This window comes from Saccostrea cucullata, unplaced genomic scaffold (assembly GCF_032062105.1).
Source record: "Saccostrea cucullata isolate Sc308-1 unplaced genomic scaffold, CSIRO_AGI_Scuc_v1 ctg997, whole genome shotgun sequence".
Lineage (NCBI taxonomy): Eukaryota > Metazoa > Mollusca > Bivalvia > Ostreida > Ostreidae > Saccostrea > Saccostrea cuccullata.
This window is the reverse complement of record NW_026938328.1, coordinates 97,128-118,483: the sequence shown is the minus strand read 5'-3', so window position 1 is coordinate 118,483 and position 21,356 is coordinate 97,128. Positions and strand designations below refer to the sequence as shown.

General features: G+C 32.5%; 1 protein-coding gene across 1 annotated transcript; it reads right to left on the bottom strand.

The window, feature by feature from the left end:
- Positions 1–1,420: 1,420 nt before the first annotated feature.
- LOC134249982 (histone-lysine N-methyltransferase set-17-like) lies at positions 1,421–4,793 on the bottom strand (the record flags this gene model as incomplete). The annotated part of the gene is made up of 3 exons (XM_062732323.1): positions 4,563–4,793; positions 2,059–2,253; positions 1,421–1,608 (listed from the first exon to the last, which is right to left on the bottom strand). Coding segments are annotated over exons 1-3 (614 nt in total), but the record flags the coding sequence as incomplete, so codon positions are not given.
- Between the last annotated feature and the right edge of the window lie 16,563 nt (positions 4,794–21,356).

Here is a 21,356-nt window from a genome sequence, read left to right as displayed (position 1 = left end):
TTTAAAATCAGGTTTGTAGAAAGCAAAAAAAAAAGTAAATGAATTAAATAACTATATATTTTTTTTATCAAAGATGTTTAAATATGATGTACATAATTTTTGATAAAAGAATATCCCCATTATTTTACCAAATACAAATTAGAAAAAAATTGACAAAAATATTTTTTTTGTTAATGTATGCGTGTGATAAAAATGAAAGCATGTTATGAATTGGTTTACATATATAGCCAGGTTTATGGGGTTTACGCCTTAAAACCTCCTAAGAAACAACAGCATGCAATAACAAGATGTGTTTGTGAAACACTGATGCCACCATATGGCAACATGGCGAAAGTTAAGCTTTCTCAAATGCAGATCAAATACGTTGGTACCTAAAGTAAGGCCTTTCTATAAAATACAAATCTGACATATAAAACCCTTGCACCACCCCTGGTTACTGCCAAGGTAAGCGTTTTTAATAGTAGGTCAAAAACCAAGGTCAAAGTCAAGGTGTTAAAAGTGTTGATATCCAATGAAAGGTTTTCTCACAATGACTACATAAATGAAGTTTGAAAGACCTAAACCTAACAATTCAAAAGTTATGGCCAAAGTGAAAGTTTTCTTGTTAATACAGAAATATCTTAGAAGTTTCAGTAGAAAGCTCTTGTCACAAAGAATTGATATTTAGAATGTGATATTCCTAGTAGCCATCGTTTAAGAATTAGGTCCAGAGTAGAAGTTTGGATTTTTTGTGTAAAAATATGTCAAACGCCAAGGTCAAAGTCAAAGGGTCAAAGTTTTTAATATCAAAAGTCTTGTCCTTACCGTTCAAATGGCCAAACTTAAACAAGTACTAAAATCTCCAAGGTCAAAGTTGTTGGTATCCAATGAAAAGTTTCTTAACAAAAAATATATATGTGAATTATATGTAAATTATAACAACCTCGGTATCCACTGTTCCAATGATATAGCAAACGTAAAAGTTTAGAATTTTTGTGTAAAACTAGATCAAACTCATAGGTCAAGGTAAAAATGTCAAGTTATGTGGTAACCTAAGAAAGGTCTTGTCACAAAGAATACACGTTTGAAATATAGTAGTCGTAGCTCCACTAAATCGAAAGCTATGGGCATTATTAAAGTTTTTGCGTACAAACGGACAAACAGACAGAGAGACACACAAAGAGAGAGAGAGAGAGAGAGAGAGAGAGAGAGAGAAAGAGAAAGAGGGGAGGGGGACGGACACCACAAAAACTATAAACCCCCAAAACTTCGTTCACGTGGGCATAAAAAATGTTTAATGACCACATTGTATATGGTCAAGTTATCTGACAAGTAGATTGTTTAAATACCCGGATGGAAACATTTAACCATAAAATGTATTATTCAATTACCCGGATGTATGCGGTTTACGCCTAAAAACCTCCCATATCCACCACCATACCAGACCAGGAGCTCTTCCCCCGGCTTTACGTCACGTGACGTCATATAGAAGATGATGCCCTCGCACAGGATAGGAACGACATTTTCTTGTTGATATTTTGCGGGAGAATTAACGAATCGTAACCAGCTACTACAGGCCGGATCTTCTGCATCTATGTTGTAAGTACCATAGGTACCTTGTTTATCTACCTTTGAAAACAATAAGATCCTAATGGTTAAGAATGAATTATAGTTCAGAATATGTTGTATATTTTATACTTGATGACAATCTGATCCATGTAGATCCAATAATTTTAAGGTAATGAATATTTAGGGATTCAAAGAATCTGAAAAAAAAGCGTTGTGAGAGTGTTACATTAGCAATACTAGTCCCCTACCCTGAATCTGGTTTCCTCTAAAATTGAAAATTTTATCAGAAATCACTGAAGTTGATCAAAAATAAAAATTCATCTATAACTCATCAAAGTCAAGCAAAATACACAGAAGCTAGTCAAACGGATAAACAGGCGGACAGGGAGGAACGAAAGCAGAGGAAATTTTTAGTCCATCTGGTTTCAATGACAGGCGTCTAGGAATATGTAACTAAAATATGCAACTTCATTTCGTTTTCATTTTCTTTGATTCTCTTTATAATTTCACCTGCCATGAATATAAATCCTCCTTCTTGTCTACAGTGTGAATAAGTCCTTCATAGACACCGAGGATCGTGAACTTCGGAACAAAGGTCTCCGCCCATGCGCCAATTCCTGCGCCCGGAAGTGACGGAGATTTAATGGCGAATCCTGGAGGCGTGGTCAGATTTGCTCTCTGGTGTGGGAGGGAACCTAGAGGAATCTTACATGTACAAGATAATGTCAAGGACAGGAAACAGAGGTCAAGGACGCAGGATTTTAAGTATAATCAAAACTGCTTACATAATTACTTTAAGGGCTAGTATGTCATTTAGATAATGGCAAGGTCAGTGAGAATCTACTGTAAAGAAACTGAATGGTAGAGGTCTAGCATTAAGGAAGCTCTAAACACTGCACACAAAAGAGTTCCTTATGTAACCAATGTACGGAGAAAATTAGTGTATTTTTGTGCTATATCTGTTGATGTATTGCCTGTATATATTTTTAAAATATGATATTTTTGGCATCTGTAAAATAAAACGTAAAAAATCAAAACGATGATTTTTTTTTCATTTTGCTGTACATACCTTTGCATTAGGAAAGTGTTTATATTTAGAACTTTGCACACCATGCTTAATGAAATCTGCACAAACTGGAAAGGTAGGTAATGAATTTATAATATAGTCCTCACTTTGCAAGCATAGTATTTTTGCCTGATATAAAATGTATTACAAACTTCAGGGTTTTTTTTACAATATCAAGAATTCATATTGTTAAAAACAATTGTATCTTTTTTGTTTAAGAAAGGTTCAAAGTGTATATCCATGAATGCACTTTTACAGATAAAATGTGTATTAGCTTATATATAGTTATTATTTTATAAGAGACAGATTTTATATTTGAACTTCTAAAATAAGTGAATTGATTGATTGATTGTATACTGTTTAACGTCCCTCTCCAAAATATTTCACTGATATGGAGACGTCACCATTGTCGTTGAAGGGCTGCAAATTAAGGCCTATGCTCGGCACTAACGGCCTTTGAGCAGGGAGGGATCTTTATTGTGCCAAACCTGCTGTGACACGGGGCCTCGGTTTATACGGTCTCATCCGAAGGACCGCCCATTTTATTCGCATTTGAAGACAAGCAAGGGTGTACCGAGGAGGGCTTTATATATGTATATCTGATGTATCAATTTAAAAGAAATGCCTTTTTGCATATGCATTCCTTATATGAAAAATAAGCTTTAAATCTGAAATACGAGTAATTATATGAAAAAAAAGCACTTTATATTTTATAAATTTATATTGCGAGAAGGGGTTTTTCCTAGTATCTGATCTTTCTGTGTCTCTATGTAAACTTTATTTTTTTTCATTTTTTTATTAAATTATTCATAAACTGAAAAAAAATTACTTTATTTTAGAAAAGAGCTACCAAACACTTATTAATGTAATAGTTATCTTTCATAACATGGGGCTATTGAACCTTAATACTTACAGGTTTTCTTCTCAGCCTCAATATTCCATTTCCTCTGATCAATCTTATAGAGTTCAAGTCAATGTAAAAGAGATCTTGTTCATGCAGTAGATTTCTTGTTCGAGTAATAGAGTAACTGTTTATATAATAGAGTTCCTGTTTAGATAATGGGGTTCCTGTTCATTTAATAGAGTTCATATTAAATTTTTAGAGTTTCTATTAATGAAATAGAGTTCCTGTTAAAGTTATAATGTTCCTGTTAATGTTATAAAGCTCCTGTTAATGTAATAGAGTTCCCGTTAATGTGATAGAGTTTTTTGTTAATGTAATAGAGTTCCTGTTAATATAATAAGGTTTCTATTACTGTATTAGAGCTCCGTTTAATGTAATAGAGTTCCAGTTAATGTGATAGAGTTCTGGTTCATGTATTAGAGTTTCAGTTAGTGTAATAGAGTCCATGTTAATGTTATAGCGTTCCTGGTTATGTAATACAGTTCATGTTAATGTGATAAAGTTCCTGTTAATGTCCGGAGTTCCAGTTAATGTAGTAGAGTTCCTGTAAATGTTGCAAAGCTCTTGTTAATGACATAGACTTCCTGTTAATGTAATAGGTTTCTGTTAATGTAATAGAGTTCCTGTTAATGATATAGAGTTGCTGTTAATCAGATAAGAAAAGACGATAAGACGCCGAGGTGATAAGACGCGCTTAAATTTGGCTCCTGATTTTACCTGAGCTACCTGTGTAATTACTCTGATTGGATTACAAAATAAGTCCTGTTTTCAATAATCACTATGTAGTAGATCAAATGATGAAAGAAAAAGAGAAAGAAAGAGGAAAGTAAGAGCTACAATATAACAATAACAGAAAAATTAACTTATTGCATTTAAAAAAAGGTCAAATGTTAACCAAGCTGACTACCGTGATAGGTGTGTTGTGAGTCACAGTTTGGGATTTTATTTGTAACGCAAGTTATGACCGGAAACGCATTCTGCTAGCTAATGGCGGAGAGAATATGGTAAGAGTTTTTAATCCCGGCTTTTTTTAATATTCTTTACCTTATGGTCAATATCGTCCAGGATGTCGAATTTCACACGTTTGTCCTTCACTTTTGCGTATACAGATCCGTTAAAATACCAAGCAGATGTAATGCCTTCATTATCTAACAATCGTGCGATCAGTTCACTATTTTCCTTCGTGACATCGTCCCCCAGTCGAACATTTCCAGGAGCATCTTTGACCTCCGATCGATGCCGCATGATGTGCGCCTTTTTGTCGTTGTTCTTCATTTTTATTAGAATAGGCCTTGGAGAATTGGTTTTTGATCCTGGGATCCGATGTACTGCCACTATAGCGTCTTTTATCGAAGCCTGTTCGTGTCCATTGGTCCGGTGGGTATCAACTTGTAAACGTTTTTCAAATGGTTAAGATTATTTCAGTAAACTGTCAAGATTTAGGTGATATTGCAAAGCGCAAGGATGTTTTTAATTACTTAAGAGCCTTAAATTATAACATTTACTGTTTGCAAGATACACATTTTTCGTGTGATATTGAAAACGAAGTAAGAAATTTATGGGGTTACCAATGCTTTTTCAGCTCATACTCTACAAACTCTAGGGGAGTGGCAATTCTAGTTAACAACAACTTTGATTTTAAACCTCTAACAGAAAAGGGCGACCTTGAAGGAAACTTTATTTTACTTAAAGCATCTGTAGAGGGCCATGAGGTATTGATATGTAACATTTATGGTCCAAATAATGATACACCACTTTTCTTTGAAAATTTACAAAAATATATTGATGATAGGCAATGTAGAAATATTATTTTGTGTGGAGATTTCAATTTAGTTTTGAATCCAGATTTGGACTATTATAATTATAAATCTGTCAATAATCCAAAGGCAAGAGATAAAGTTTTGGAAATAATAGAAAATAATTGTTATATTGACCCTTTCAGACAGCTTCACGAAAAAGAGCGTCGATATTCTTGGAGAAGAGAAACTCCATTGAAGCAAAGCCGTTTAGATTTTTTTTTAATATCTGAAACCCTTTTGTCAGGATTGGAAAAATGCTCTATAGATACTAGTTATAGATCAGACCATTCCATAATATCCTTGTCTATAGCTTTTAATGAATTTAAGAAAGGTAGGGGGTTATGGAAGTTTAATAACTCTCTACTTCATGATGAAAATTACTTAGATTGCATTAAAAATGTAATTTTAGAGGTTAAGAAACAGTATGCAATCCCAGTATATAACTTTGACAACATAGATAATATTCCAGATTCCAATTTTTATTTCACTGTTAATGATCAGCTATTTTTAGAAACTCTGCTTTTAGAGATAAGAGGTAAAACTATTTCATATGCATCATATATCAAAAAGAAAAGAGAAAACAAAGAGAAAGTTTTAATAGAAAGTATCAAACTATTAGAAGAAAATGTTGAAAGTAATATTGATGAATTATATAGTAAAAAGCAAGAATTGGAGAACATTAGAAAGCATAAATTGCAAGGTAATTATATCAGGAGTAGAGCAAAATGGGTCGAAGAAGGCGAAAAACCAACACACTATTTTTGTGCATTAGAATCCAGAAATTTTACTAGTAAGATTATACCTAGATTGGAGGATAATAGTGGTAATATTATTTATGATCAATCAGAAATTTTAAAAGAAGCAAAATTATTTTATGAACAACTATATAGAACTAGTACAGTAAACCCAAATACTGATCTATTCAATGAATTAAATAATGAAGAAATACCAAAGCTTTCTAGTAAGGAAACAGAATCTATAGAAGGTGAAATTACTTTGGAAGAAGCCTCAGAAACACTCTACAAAATGAAATCTAATAAATCTCCAGGTTCTGATGGTTTTTCTGCTGAATTTTTTAAGATGTTTTGGAAATATATTGGTCCCTTTGTAGTTAGATCTATAAATTACAGTTATAGAAGTGGAAGTCTCTCTATTACACAAAGACATGGCATTATTACACTTTTACCAAAAGGTGATAAGCCAAGACAATACTTAAAGAATTGGAGACCAATCACTTTGTTAAATACTATCTATAAAATTGCATCGGGTACTATAGCAAATAGAGTAAAAAGATACCTAGACAAAATTATTAACAAAGATCAAACAGGTTTCATCTCTAATAGATATATAGGTGAAAATACAAGGTTAATATATGATATAATGCATTATACGGAAGAAGAAAATATACCTGGGTTATTATTACTTATTGATTTTGAAAAAGCCTTTGATACTTTGTCCTGGAATTTTATTCAAGGAGCACTTAAATTTTTTAACTTTGGTCCCTCAATTAGGAATTGGGTGTCACTTTTTAATACGGACATTACATCTGCAATAAATCAAGGTGGTAATCTTTCTGAAAGAATTAACATCCAGCGGGGTTGCAGACAAGGGGACCCATTATCCCCTTATATATTCATTATATGTGCAGAAATACTAGCAATTCAAATTAGATTAAACAAAAATATTAAAGGAATAACTGTGAACAATACTGAAAAAAAGATTTCTCAATTAGCTGATGACACTTCTCTTATTCTTGATGGTAGTAAAGAATCCCTTGCGGAAACATTAAAAACACTAAAGAGTTTTTCAGAAATGTCTGGCTTACATATTAATTATGCCAAAACTCATATAGTATGGATAGGCTCCAAAAAGTATAGCAATGAAATATTACTGCCAAATTACAATCTTAACTGGGGAACTACTAGATTTACCCTTCTAGGAATACATTTTGATGTGGAATTGGATAAGTTACTATATTTAAATTATGATCCCAAGCAAGTACAGATTAAATCAATACTTAGACAATGGGAGAAAAGGTACCTAACTCCAATTGGGAAAATAACAGTCATTAAGACATTAGTTTTACCTCTATTAAATCACATTTTAATGTCAATACCAAATCCCACTGAATCATACTGCAAAGAATTAGACAAAATATTCTTCTCATTTCTATGGAATAATTCAATTCATAGGGTTAAAAAAGAAGTTATTATTAAAAATTATGAAGATGGGGGATTGAAAATGTTAAACCTGAAGTCTTTTATATCATCGATGAAATTATTTTGGATAAGACAGCTCATTTTTACAAATAGGGGTATGGAACATCTCATTCCAAATTTCAACTTAGACAAATTTATAAATTGTGGAATTGACTATGTCACAATCTATCTGAAGACTTTGAAAAATAAATTTTGGATAGACGTTTTCAAATCCTGGATAATACTACAAAATCATGAGATAGTATCTGAGGTTGCTGGTGACTCACCTCTGTTTTACAACCCAATGATTCGTATTGGGGGGAAACCCTTTTATAATAAACAAATGTTTAACAACAACATTAGAAGAGTTAATGATATTATCAATGAAGATGGTTCTTTTCTAAGTTTTGAATCTTTTTGTAATACCTATCCCATGATTAAGATGAATTTTTTAGAATATAGTAGTATTATTCATGCTATAAAATCTTGGATAAAAAATTCTGGCCTTGACATACCTATTAAAAAGCTAGAAAACCCATTGATTATGAGAATTATCTACAAGGTGATGAAATGTCACAAATCCAAATGTTTTTATGAAATTCTTAACCATAACTCCTCTATGTCAACAGGTAAAACAAAGTGGAGTGAGATGTTACAGATTGATAATAAAGAATGGAAAAAATTCCACAAAATACCCTTCAGAGTGACAAAAGACTGTAAACTCCAATGGTTTCAATATAGAATTATAAACAGAATTCTAGCAACAAATTCATTTTTATTCAAAATTAACAAAAATGACTCTAAATACTGCAACTTTTGCCTCTCAGAAGAAGAAACAATAGAACACCTTTTATGGGAATGTGATTATACACAATCATTTCTAGAAGAATTTGTAATTTTTCTTGAAGATAAGACTGGTCTAGTCATTAATATTACAAAAAAATCTTTTATTTTAGGTTACATTGAGAATTATACTGATATTCAAAATACTATTGCCCTTTGGCTGAAATATTATGTTTACACATCAAGATGTACTAAGAAATCTTTGAATTTATGTGCTGCAATATCACAAATGAAGTTTTATTATGAAATACACAAATTTATATCTTATAGAAATAGTGGAAAAGAAAAATTTGATGCCCAGTGGATCAGATGGAACCAACTTTTCTATTAAACTCTCTCTTTCACTACTATCTCTCTCTCTCTCCTCTCTTTCTTTTGCTCTCCTCTATTCCTCTTTCTACCTATCTCTATTTAAAAAAAAAAAAAAACATCATGTATTAATTCAATGTTTTATATTGTAAAAAGAGATGTGAATAAAAAAAAAAATGTAGTAGATCAAATGATGAATGTGAGTTCAAGTTCCAGTCTTTTTAGATCATTTCTGGATTCTTTTACTGGATTCACAAATCCAATAAATGACAATCATGATGACGTGCATATTAATGTGGACATACCAAGCTTTCTAAAAGTTACCACCAATAAGAGGAGCTTTACTGTTAACTTTGACCAAGAAAAATATGAAATTATTTTTTCATATTTGCAACAGGAAATGATATGTGAGAAAACTACTAAGGGAGATGGCCATATTTTTAAGACTAGCTGTAGATCTGTTACAGCTACAATTTACAGAAGTACCTCGGTACTCCATATTCAGGGGAGTACAGCATCATCATGGTGCGAGAAATTCATTGAGGAAATAAGTGTTTACGCATGTGGCATTAATGAAACAAATATCATTATTTCCCAACCGCCGCCACAAATGGCATCTACGCCAAGGAGGAACCTATCAAATTATGTTCCGTGTAATGAAACTAAAGAATGCAGCAGGTGCTGTAATTCTGCCTTACGCGTGGAGGAACTTTCATCAATTGTTCAACGCTTAACGCAGGAAATGGAGTCTTTAAAAAAGGAAATGAGTGAAAATGCAAATAAACGCGTAACCAGTTCAAGTACTCAGACAACCTGTACAGTCCTCAAACATAAAGGCAATTGTACAAATGATCTACCAAGGGCTTCTAACAATGTCACTTCTAGACATGTACAGTGTAATGAAGTTATACCAGAAGTAGCTACGAAAAAAAGCTCTACAAACACAGAACCACAACAACCTGTGCACCGGAAACTAGGAAACAGTTCCGTCCAGAAACAACGTAATTCCACAACTAGCAACCAGCAGAAAACTACACTCCTGATCGGAAGTTCAATTTTGCAACGTATTAAAACTCGTGGGTTATGTTCAAATGTTAGTTAGAGTACCAACAGAGGAGCCAGCATTTCTCATATTCGTAAGAAATTGCAGAAATATGATTTGTCTTCTCTAGAAAATGTCATAATTCAGGCAGGAGGAAATGATGCCTCAAATAAACGCAGTATGGAAGCAGTAGAAAATAACTTTTCCGAGATAATAATGGATCTGAAGAAGAGGAATTCAAATATTAATGTTTTCATTTGTGAAGTCATGCCTCGAAAAGATGCATTGATCATTGCTGTGAATGAAGCTTTCCGCTTTGTGTGCGAAGAGTATGGTGCGATAGTGATAAAATCAAGTCAAATTTTCAAAGCCTGGAATTCCCCTTTTACTGGAAGGACGGTATACATTTATCCGACCAAGGAACTGCCTCTCTGTTGAAACTATACAATAAGCATGTCCCAGTTCTGAAGCAACATCAAGTACCGGCTCCCTCCGCATCGATGAAATATACGTGCTGCTATTTGTGTGGAGAACAAGGCCATTCATCCCGGAATTGTAGACATGGGAGCAAAGTAGACTGTTGGCAGTGTGGGGAACCTGGCCACAAACAAAAGTTCTGTCCGTACTAGAATAGAGGCAAAGAATGTCTGGCCGAATATACAGAGAGTATTTCATTAAGTCTTACAAATAATTTTTTACCTCTCGAAATTTTATGTTCAGAATGTAACAAAAATTCATGTAAATGTATCTTAAAAAATTCCCAAATAGAATTTTCATCTGCCAAAAATATGCATTATCTCAAAACTAAGCAAAAATCTAATTCTAAACAGGAGATTAACAAAGGCCCTAGCCATGAACGTCTAAATTCTACCAAAGCAATAAACATCTCTAATAAATGTGCCCCGACAAATTCAGGTTTTGATCTAGTTAAAAAAGGTTTGCGTTTCGTAAATTTTAATGTGTGTCATCTTCTACCAAAATTAGACGAAATGAAATAAATTTTACAAAATGAACGATCTATGGATGTGTTGGGGCTTTGTGAATCTTTTTTAAATGAACAAATTAGTGACGCAGATTTGAATATAGATGGTTATATACTTGAAAGAAAAGATCGACAAAATAAGGGAGGTGGTGGAATAGTTATTTATGTCTCAAATAATCTATCCTTTCAGCGTCGACAAGATTTAGAAATTAGTAACATAGAAACAATACGGTTAGAAATCAATTTAAAAAACACAAAGCCTATCCTCTATTGTTCTGCATATCGCCCACCATCTGCACCCACCTGCTGGGTGGAGGACCTAGCTAGGGAGATAAATCGTGCCTCCTGCTGTGATGACCAAGAAATCATACTTACATGTGACTTTAATATTGATCTACTAAAAGACCCCCCTCTATCCTGGACATCTGCACTAGAAGAATTTGGACTAACTCAATTAATTACCACACCTACTAGAATTACTAACACCTCATCTACCCTTATTGATCATTTCTACACTACCCAACCTGACCTCATCTGTGAAATCCAAGTACCACCCATAGCTATGTCTGACCATTACCCTGTTTGTGCAACACGCAGATCTTACAGCATGCAGCGTAAGGGAAAACACACTGAAATTCAATACCGCAACTTTAAGAATTTTAATGAAGAAAAATTTCTTTCCGATTTAAAAAGTGTCAATTTTGATGCCCTTACGAATTTGGACAATCCTAACGATATCTTAGCGAACTTTTACAATATGTTTAATACTATTCTAAATAGTCAGGCTAAACTAAAGACTAAACGTGTGAAAACTGAGTCTCGTCCAAAATGGTTAACACAAGAAATTAATGATGCTAGACAATTACGAGATTACTATCATCAACACAAAGACTTTGAAAATTTTCGACATTGGAGGAATAATGTTACGCTTTTGATTAATAATGCTAAATGTACTTATTATAAATCAGCTATTGAGGAGAGCTCTAATCATAAAGAGCTCTGGAGCTATCTGAACCATTTATCCTAAAAGCCAAAATATTTTTTTCCTACTCATATTAAGGACAAGGGATCAGAAATTAACGATAATCATGATACTGTCAATGGTTTTAATGAACACTTTACAAAAATTTCTTGCAATTTATTAAATGAATTACCAAAACGTAACTTTAAACCAGAAAAGTTAAAAGAATTCACAAAGTCAAAACTTGATGATGAAAATGTATTTAACTTACTTCCTATAAGACAAGACGAGGTCTTCTCAATGCTATGCAAACTTGACAATAATTAATCGGCAGGTATAGATTTCATTGGTCCCAGCCTCTTAAGACTTTCTGCCGATATAATTTCTAAGCCTATAACTCATCTAATTAATACTAGCATTACTAATGGCATCTTTCCTTCGCATCTGAAACAAGCTAAAGTCACCCCTATATAAAAAAGGGCGATAAAAATGATCCAAGTAATTACAGACCAATATCAATTTTACCGACTTTATCAAAAATTTTTGAAAAACATGTTGCTAATCAAGTACGTGAATTCACCAGAGCTTTTGACCTCATTACAAACTCACAGAGTGGTTTTAGGTAATTCCATTCTTGCCAAACGGCACTTACCAAACTTACTGACAGCTGGTTGCATGGAATGGACCAAGAGAATCTCACTGGCATAGCATTTCTAGATTTCAGTAAAGCATTTGATTTAGTCAGTCATGATCTCTTAATTGAGAAATTGAGGCACTATAACTTTGATTCACTTACAATTAAATGGTTTCAGTCTTATTTAAATGAAAGAACCCAAAGTGTTAAAATTGGTGCATGTTCCTCTGATATCTTCCCTATCACAGCAGGGGTGCCCCAGGGATCTATTTTAGGTCCACTGCTATTTTTATTGTATATAAATGACCTCCCCCTATGTGTCAATCACTGTAATATTGATATGTTTGCAGATGATGCAACTCTGCATTTATCTGATAACAATGTACATAATATTGAAACATTTTTGAATTATGATTTATGAGAAATTGAAAACTGGTGTTTACAGAACCAAATGATTCTGAACACGAACAAATCAAAATCTATGCTTATGTGTACACAACAAAAAAGGTCAAAGTTAGATATTCCAGAACTTAATAAAGAATTTTCTGGAGAAAAGCTTGAAAATGTTAATGTTGAAAAACTCTTAGGTGTCTATATAGATCAAAATCTTCATTATAATTATCATGTAGATTCAGTTTGTAAATCCTTAACATACAAGTTATTTACACTCCGTAAAATTAAGAAATTTCTTCCATTTCAAGGTACGGTGCACGACAAAAAATTTTAGGCAAAAGCAATCGGAATACAAAATTTAACTCATTTATTTTCTATAATTTGCAATATTTTTCGACAATTTTCTCAAATGTATCTTTAATTTGTTCTCTTATTATGTTTTTGGATTTCTGGCGTGATATTTGAAGTACTAAAAGAAATATAGTGATTTTTCTCTGATGCGATCCCCGTGAAAACGATGGAGAAAATGACGTCTCGTGAATTGACGGCGCACCACACTTGAATTAAATTATGTGTAATGCTCGAGATATCGCCAACATAGATCCAAAATATGCATAATAAAACATATAGTAAACTAGGGTATTCGTGAAATTCGTCCACAAATAGTAAATAGGAATTTTAGACCATTAGACCTCTCTAAAATGGCTATTCAGGAGGACAGGAAGAGGATTATCGACGAGAACTTTATCTGGAATGTAAAGAACGTGATTTAGAGTCATCAATATCACACTATATCTCATAAATACCTGCAGTTTTTGGTTTAAAACAAAAAAAGAATATTCTTTATTTGTTAAATAGATTTAAAGCTTGACAAGAAATGGTGTTTTGATGTTGAGTAGATAAGATGACTCAAACTGTACAGGTACTCTTGGGAAAATGTTGAGAAAATGAAAGCTCAATCACATATTTTTTATAATGTCTGTGACGTCGAAGATTTTGCAAAATGATATGTCCTGAAAAATCACTCAAAATTGATACCGATTTACAACATTTTGATATGAAATTTTGTAGACCATATAAGTAAGGATTCTTTTATATTATGTGCAACATTTTGCCCGATTATGTCGTCAAATATTTTTTTTCTGTGCAGCAAGTCCGCGTAATTTTTGAACGGCCCTCGTACAAATAAATATTCACTTATATATGTACATTGTATATAATGGTTAATATGACCTTAGATTTACAGTGCAATTCCATACATAGATCCTCCCCTGTTCTCTTACTTTCAATATATTTGGTGAGTACTTTTTCGTTCTCCTCTGAGTCTATGACGACCAAGCTCCCTGTTGGTGACAGAAGTCACTGGAATTCAACATGGACGTCGGTTTTTTTGTGGAAAGAGAAACACCAACCACTCACACTGACAAACCCTGGGGAGCATCTCAAAACCAATGATCCAGAAATCCCAGAGGACCATTTCAAAGGTTCCGAATTAATTGCGATCAACACTGTCAACTGATACAAATAATAGAAGGATATATTCGTCAACTAACAGATTATGCTTTAATCTTTAAGATGTTCCCACTCTTACAATTTCATGTTTTCAAATTAAATAAAGTTTCATGTACTTCAATTCACATAAACAAGTCACTGAAATATGCTAAAATGTCAATGATAACGTTTAAGGAGTGAAGTTTCATTTATATAATGCACTACATGTAAAACGTAGATATACCTTACGGTTAAAACATGTTATATAGTAAAACATGTGTTAAAATAAGATTCATTCGTTATATTTTTATTTCGGTGTAGATGATAAGACAATTTTTCTTACCAAAAATGGCTTAAAACTGAGCATATTTTAAAAGAAACGTCAAGAGGAGTAATATCGTCATATTTCCTTCAGAAAAAAAAACCTATTACCAATTTTCAAATCATTTAAAAGTAAATAACCTCTCCCCTTTTTTAGGTCACCTGAGTAACTCAGGTGACCAATTGCTATCCGTTTTCGTTCGTCGTCGTGCGTAGTGTGTCGTGCGTCGTGTGTCGTGTGTCGTGTGTTAACATTTGAACATTTTCAGCTTCTTCTCTAAAAACACTGAACCAATTTAAACCATATTTGGTATACAGCATTTAGGGGTAAAGGGAAAAATAGCAGTGAATTTTCCCCGTGTAAACATGAGGGGTTTGTCAAAACCACTAAAATTTTTGCAATCTTTAAAAATCTTCTACTTTACTCCTGAACATCAAGGAGGCAAACTGTTAGCATGTATGTAATGAGCATTGAGTCTTCTACCAAAATTGTGAAATTCATGGCCCCAAGGTCAGGGGTTCTAGTGTTAGGGCGGGGCTATATAGATAATATAGTGAAACTGCATTATTTCTTTGAAAATCTTCTTCTCTGCTCCTGGGTATTAAATAAACTATCTAAGTACATAGTTATGATGAGCAAGAGTGTCTCTTTCAGATTTGTGAATTTTATGGCCCCAGGGTCAGGGGTTTTGTAAGGGCGGGGCTCTGAATTATATAGTGAAAATGCATTTGTTCTTTGAAAATCTTCTTCTCTACTTCTGAGTATCAAATAAACTAACTAAGTACATAGTTGTGATAAACAAGAGTGTCTCTTCCAGACTTGTGAATTTTATAGCCCCAGGGTCAGGGGTTTTGACGTTAGGGCGGGGCTCTATAGATTATATATTGAAAATGCATTTATTCTTTGAAAATCTTCTTCTCTGCTTCTGAGTATTAAATAAACTAACTAAGTATTTTATGATAATCCAAGAGTGAAACTTGTGAATTTTATGTCCCCAGGGTTTTAAAATTCTGGTGTTAGGGCGGGGCTCTATAATTATATAGTGAAAATGCATTTATTCTTTGAAAATCTTGGGCTTCTGGGTATTGAAAAAAACTAACTAAGTACAAAGTTATGATAAGCAAGAGTGTCTCTTTCAGATTTGTGAATTTTATGGCCCCAGGGTCAGGGGTTCTGGTGTTAGAGCGGGGCTCTATAGATTATATAGTGAAAATGCATTTATTCTTTGAAAATCTTCTTCTCTGCTTCTGGGTACGGTTAACCAACTTATATTCGCGTGCGAGAAATTTTTGCGAAGTTCATGAGAGCCTCGTCATCGCAAGTATTTCTCGCCGTAAACCGGTCATTATAGTAATTTTGTCTATTAAAAACAGATGCAAAGAGGCTTGATCGCAAAAATTAATCGTCGCGAACTAGTTTATCTCTAGTAACTCACGCAATAAAGTCGTTGCTAATAAAAGTTGGTTTACAGTATCAAATAAACTAACTAAGTACATACTTATGATGAGCAAGAGTCTCTTCCAGATTTGTGAATTTTATGGCCCCAGGGTCAGGGGTTCTGGTGTTGGGCGGGGCTCTATAGATTATATAGTGTAAATGCATTTATTCTTTGAAAATCTTCTTCTCTGCTTCTGGGTATCAGATAAACTAACTAAGTACATAGTTATGATGAGCAAGAGTGCCTTTTCCAAAATTGTGAATTTTATGCCAATGATCCAAGTATATATATTTATGATGAAGAAAGGTGCATCTAGCAAAATGGTATTTTTATGCCCCGAAAGGGGGGGGGGGGGGGTGGTGCATAGTCTGAAGATAAGTTAGTGCATTGAAACATGCTCTTTGGTTTTAATCAACCATTTTATGATAAAATTTGCAAAATTTTGAAATATGTTGCCCCAGGGTCAGTGGTTCTTTTGGGGTGAGGTGCACAACTGGTTATAAAGTGGAAGAACATTTTCTTTTTGTAACTCTGATCTACGTTTGGGTATTGAGTAAGTAGAGTATTTTTAATTATGATAAGCAATGGTGCCTCTTTCAAAATTGTGAATTGTAAATTTCATGGCCTCTGGTTTAAAACATGAACAGAATTTAATTGTTTGAAAGTTGTAACACAATACTCAGGTGACCTATAAGGCCCGTGGGCCTCTTGTTCTTTTAACCTTTTCATTATTACAAAGGTGATTTTTAATATGTTTTACTTGTAACAGTCCAACTCAACAGGAATGTTGCTACAATGGAAAGTCTCTCGATATTAGTTTGAAATGAATGCATTGGATATTTCTTTAACCGTAAATAAATAATTAAATCCAGGAAACAATTTCAGCAAGTCTATTTGAAAGAAGAAATAATAGCAGAGCCATTTTGTGTTAACATGATAATTTGTCAATTTGTCATATAGAGAGGAAAAGTAAAGGTTTTATTCTAGTTTTTACTTTTTTTTATTTATAGACATATATGTATTTTTGAGTTCACAAATAGTGTGTATGAATTGTTTTGACTGAAATTTATTATAGATATCCGATTTGAATAACAAGGGTTATACTCTAACATTTCTACTGAAATCAAAACAGCAAATTATCTGAAAAATAAAGTTATGAAAAACACTTAAAGTAAAAAATGACAAGATAAATCATGAAGAGTTATTCTTCTTGTCTCATAAAAGCCTTTTACCTTTTGTGACATGAAATTAGACACAAGTAACATCTTTTTTAAAAAGCTTGCCAGTCTACATCAATCAATATCTGCGCGAGAAGGGATAAACATTTGGAGCAATAGCTTTGTGGGTTTAAAATATGTTCTAACTATCTATTTTGAAAACCTCGTATAGATGAAAACCTCATTGTATTTAACTTGTAGAAAAAAGTCATTTCTACACTGCATACATAATAGTTGTTATTCTCTTGGTGTTTTCTTCAGGTGGAGGGGTCTGCCCTTGGATCTAAATTAATTTCAAGCTGCATTGCAACACCTATTAGAAAATCTGTTATGAAATCATGAATTATAAACATTTTAAAAGATAGATTTAATTTGATACTCATTTTGCTAGATTGTATTTTCTCCACTGAGGTAAGCAGTTGTAATGTGTGTTCATCAATATTTTTGAGTTAAATAAAAAAAATGGCATCTGGGTAAGATTTCTTTATTATTTGCAAAAAAATGAAATACTTAATAAAATTTTAATACATATTTAACCAATTAAAACCTAAAAAAGCAAATCATAATGCTCGGAGGCCATCAAAATGATGCGATATTGAACACGTGCAGCACAGGCGTTAATTTGAATACTGATACTTAAAAGTATGTGGGAAATGTTTTAGATATATAATAAAGGAATTATTGAACTTAATATATTGGTGAATATTGGCACAAACTGGCTGTTAGAATGCAGAGCTTGTATGCATATACATATATGGTATGTATTGCTGAGGTTTTTTTTTTTACTTTGATTTTTGTAGGACCAGTTGTAAAGATAAGGTTGTTTATTTATTTACTGGATTTTAAAACCTATTGAGCCTTGAACACTGTGTTGTCTTGTGTTTAAATGATTTAAATATATTTTATGAAGTGAACCCTTGTTTTCACCAACATAAGTAAGTTCACAAAGATAGGACGACATTCAGTAGACAGCGTCATAGTAATTAAGTTGATGCAAAATTAAAAATTTGAACCAAATTAAATGTAGAGTTATCTCTCTTGTCTTAGAGAGGCTGTTTGTGACACAAAGAAAACCGCATAAATTAACCTAATTTAAAAGGCTGGAAGTCTTTTTTAACAAACTGAATCGATACATCTAACGTTATGAGTTGAATGGAATTTCACAACGTAATTTTTTTTTAATCATAGCGTAATTCATTAGAAAAATTAGTAATACAAACATATACAAACTGATTTTCCCTCTAAATATCTATTGATGAATGAGGATAGTCTGATGCATGTACATATAAGAATACTAGTATCTTATTAATGACAGTGTATAAGTTTTGATAATGAAACTGATTTAAACGAATTTTATAAGACAAACCATGTTTAATTCGTCAAAATGAGAGAGAAAGAGAGAGAGAGAGAGAGAGAGAGAGAAGAAAGATATGGAAATAACGAATAGTATTCAATATCAAAGTCCATAAAACAATACAGAATAGGAGCATAGCAAACACGGACCTCCGAAACATCAGAGGTGTGATCAAGTGCCATGGCGGAGTGAGCATCCCCTGCTGACCGGTCACACCCGCCGTGTGCTCCTTGTCGTGAAATAAAGGACTTCCGTCATCAATTCAGTGTAAAAATAATGGATTAACAATAAGTATGAAAACTTCAGCCAGCATTTGTCTCAATGATAATTGTATTTGCTGACAATATCATTGTATCAACCATAGAATTTTTACGTAGAGCATGCTCTTGGGTATCGAATTAAATGAGATAAATATATACACAGCGTATGCAGATGATGAAAGTATATTGCAACATAAGTAACGGAAGTTGACGTTAATCATATAGCTTGTTAGATTACCATTAACGTTTTTTTTTTAAGTAAAATATCCACGTATGAAACAGATGTGTCTCAAATTCAGCAAAATATATTCTATTTTGTAGGAATGAAAATTACCATTGTTTACGTCGTAGATATATCTGAATGTTTAGTTAAAGGCCACAGCAAGTGTTTTCTTCATTTCACGCATACGATTGTGCACAAATTCTGCTTTATATGAATATAAAAACTTTCATTCAGCAGGTTTATGATCTACGTAAAGAAAAATGGGTGTCACATTCATTAAATAAAGAGTGTCATGTATATTAAATGCTTACAGCGACGATATTCATCGATTTGTATAAATATTTTCCTATTACACGTGTAGCTTTTTTATGAATAAAGGAAAAAAGACTAAAACAGAACTCAAACAAAATTCTCTTCGATCAGATTAAATGCAAATATTTACACATTTCAAATCTGTTTGAGAATGATTTTTTTCAAGAAACACATGGAATGATATTAATTAGGAGTTATCTAGTAATCAAAACGGTGCTATTGATTATCTTCTCATCCATTCAGTTACATGAACCATTGAGAAAATAACTTTATATTGATTACGACAGTAGATATTGTGTGAATTATATCCCTTTACACTGTGCTGAAATCAACACTGAAGTTGAATGAAATTTAATTCTGACCTACATTGCATTAAGTTACTCTTGATATCCGTACAATTAGTAAATCAAACACAAAGGTGTGGACCTTACTATTGGTCTTTATAAACTCTGTCTGAATACAAACGATGAATTTCTGTTTATTAATTAAGTATTCAATTCTATTGAAACAGACCGAAGTTCACAATTTTATGTTTTCTGTCAATGTTTAAAAAAAATTAATTTGGTTCTTATTTCCTTTACAAAATTGAGGTATTTTGCTGAAATACATGAACGGTTTAAACTTATACCGTAAAATTACCGTATAACGTGTATTTTTCTTCGCCTATGCTGTATTTTTTTACTAATTTAATACCAATATATTGCCTCAAATATTACAAAACATAACATTTCACAAGATTATGTTTTTTACAAATGCAATTACCCGTTATACGTTTATATTTATAAATAGTTAAATTATTTAAAAGTGTAAATTTTATTATTTGCTGACTTTTACGAGACGCCATAAAATTTCCGTAAAAGTTTACGTAGACAGAAGTATATATAATTCCTATATCCAGGTGCTGAAGGTATTTACTGTAATAAGTAAAAATTGACCCAGTTTATAATTCTCTCAAGAGATTTATATTAATTTGTTTTTTTTTTAAAGAAAAAATAGTTTTGCTGAAATTGTTTTAACTTTAAGCTACAAAATATATCCTGTATAACGGTGCTTTTTTCTTAGGGAATAACCATTGTTTATTTCTGAAAATTTACACATAAAATTTGAATGAGTTACAATTTACAGACACAGTAAAAATTACACGGTATATATTTCGAAATAGTTTATTTATGGTAATTTAATTGTTCTGATATTTACGTCCAAAGCATTAGTGTTTTTGTTGCATTGAATGAATTTTTGGAATCAACTAAGATATATACTACCTTAATTGCTGAAGGTATATTGCTGCATAAGTAAAGGAGCTTGACGATAGGACAGTTAAACTCATCATATAATATGAGAGATTACCATTAACGTTTTTTTTTAAAGAAAAATATCTAAGTATGAAACAGGTGTGTCTCAAGCTCACCAGAATATATCCTATCTACGTAGGAATGGGAATTACCATTGTTTACGTCGAATATACATGTATATTTGAATGTTAAGTTGAAGACCACAGCACAGCGACGGTATTTACCGATTTCTATCAATATTTTCGTATTACACGTGCAGCTTTGTTGAATGAATTAATTCTCAGACATAAACAAAAATTAAACGGAATTTTCTTCGATAGAATTAAAAAGAAACATTGGCACATTTCAAATCTGTTTGAGAATGATTTATTTTTTCAATGAAACACAGAGACTGATATTAATTTAAAGCTATCTAGTATTCAAAACGGTGCTATTGATTATTTTCTCATCCATTCAGTTACATGAACCATTGAAAATATAACTATATTGATTACAACAGTAGATATTGTATGAATTATCCCCCTTTACACTGTGCTGAAATCAACACTGAAGTTGAATGAATTTTAATTCTGACCTACATTGCATGAACTTACTTTTGATATTCGTTCAAGTAGCAAATCAGACACAAAGGTGTTAATATTACTATTGGTCTTTATAAATTCTGTCTGAATACAAACGATGAATTTCTGTTTATTAATTAAGTCAGTATCAAATTCAATTGCAACACATACCGAAGGTTAAATTTTTGGTTTCTGTCAATGTTTTAAA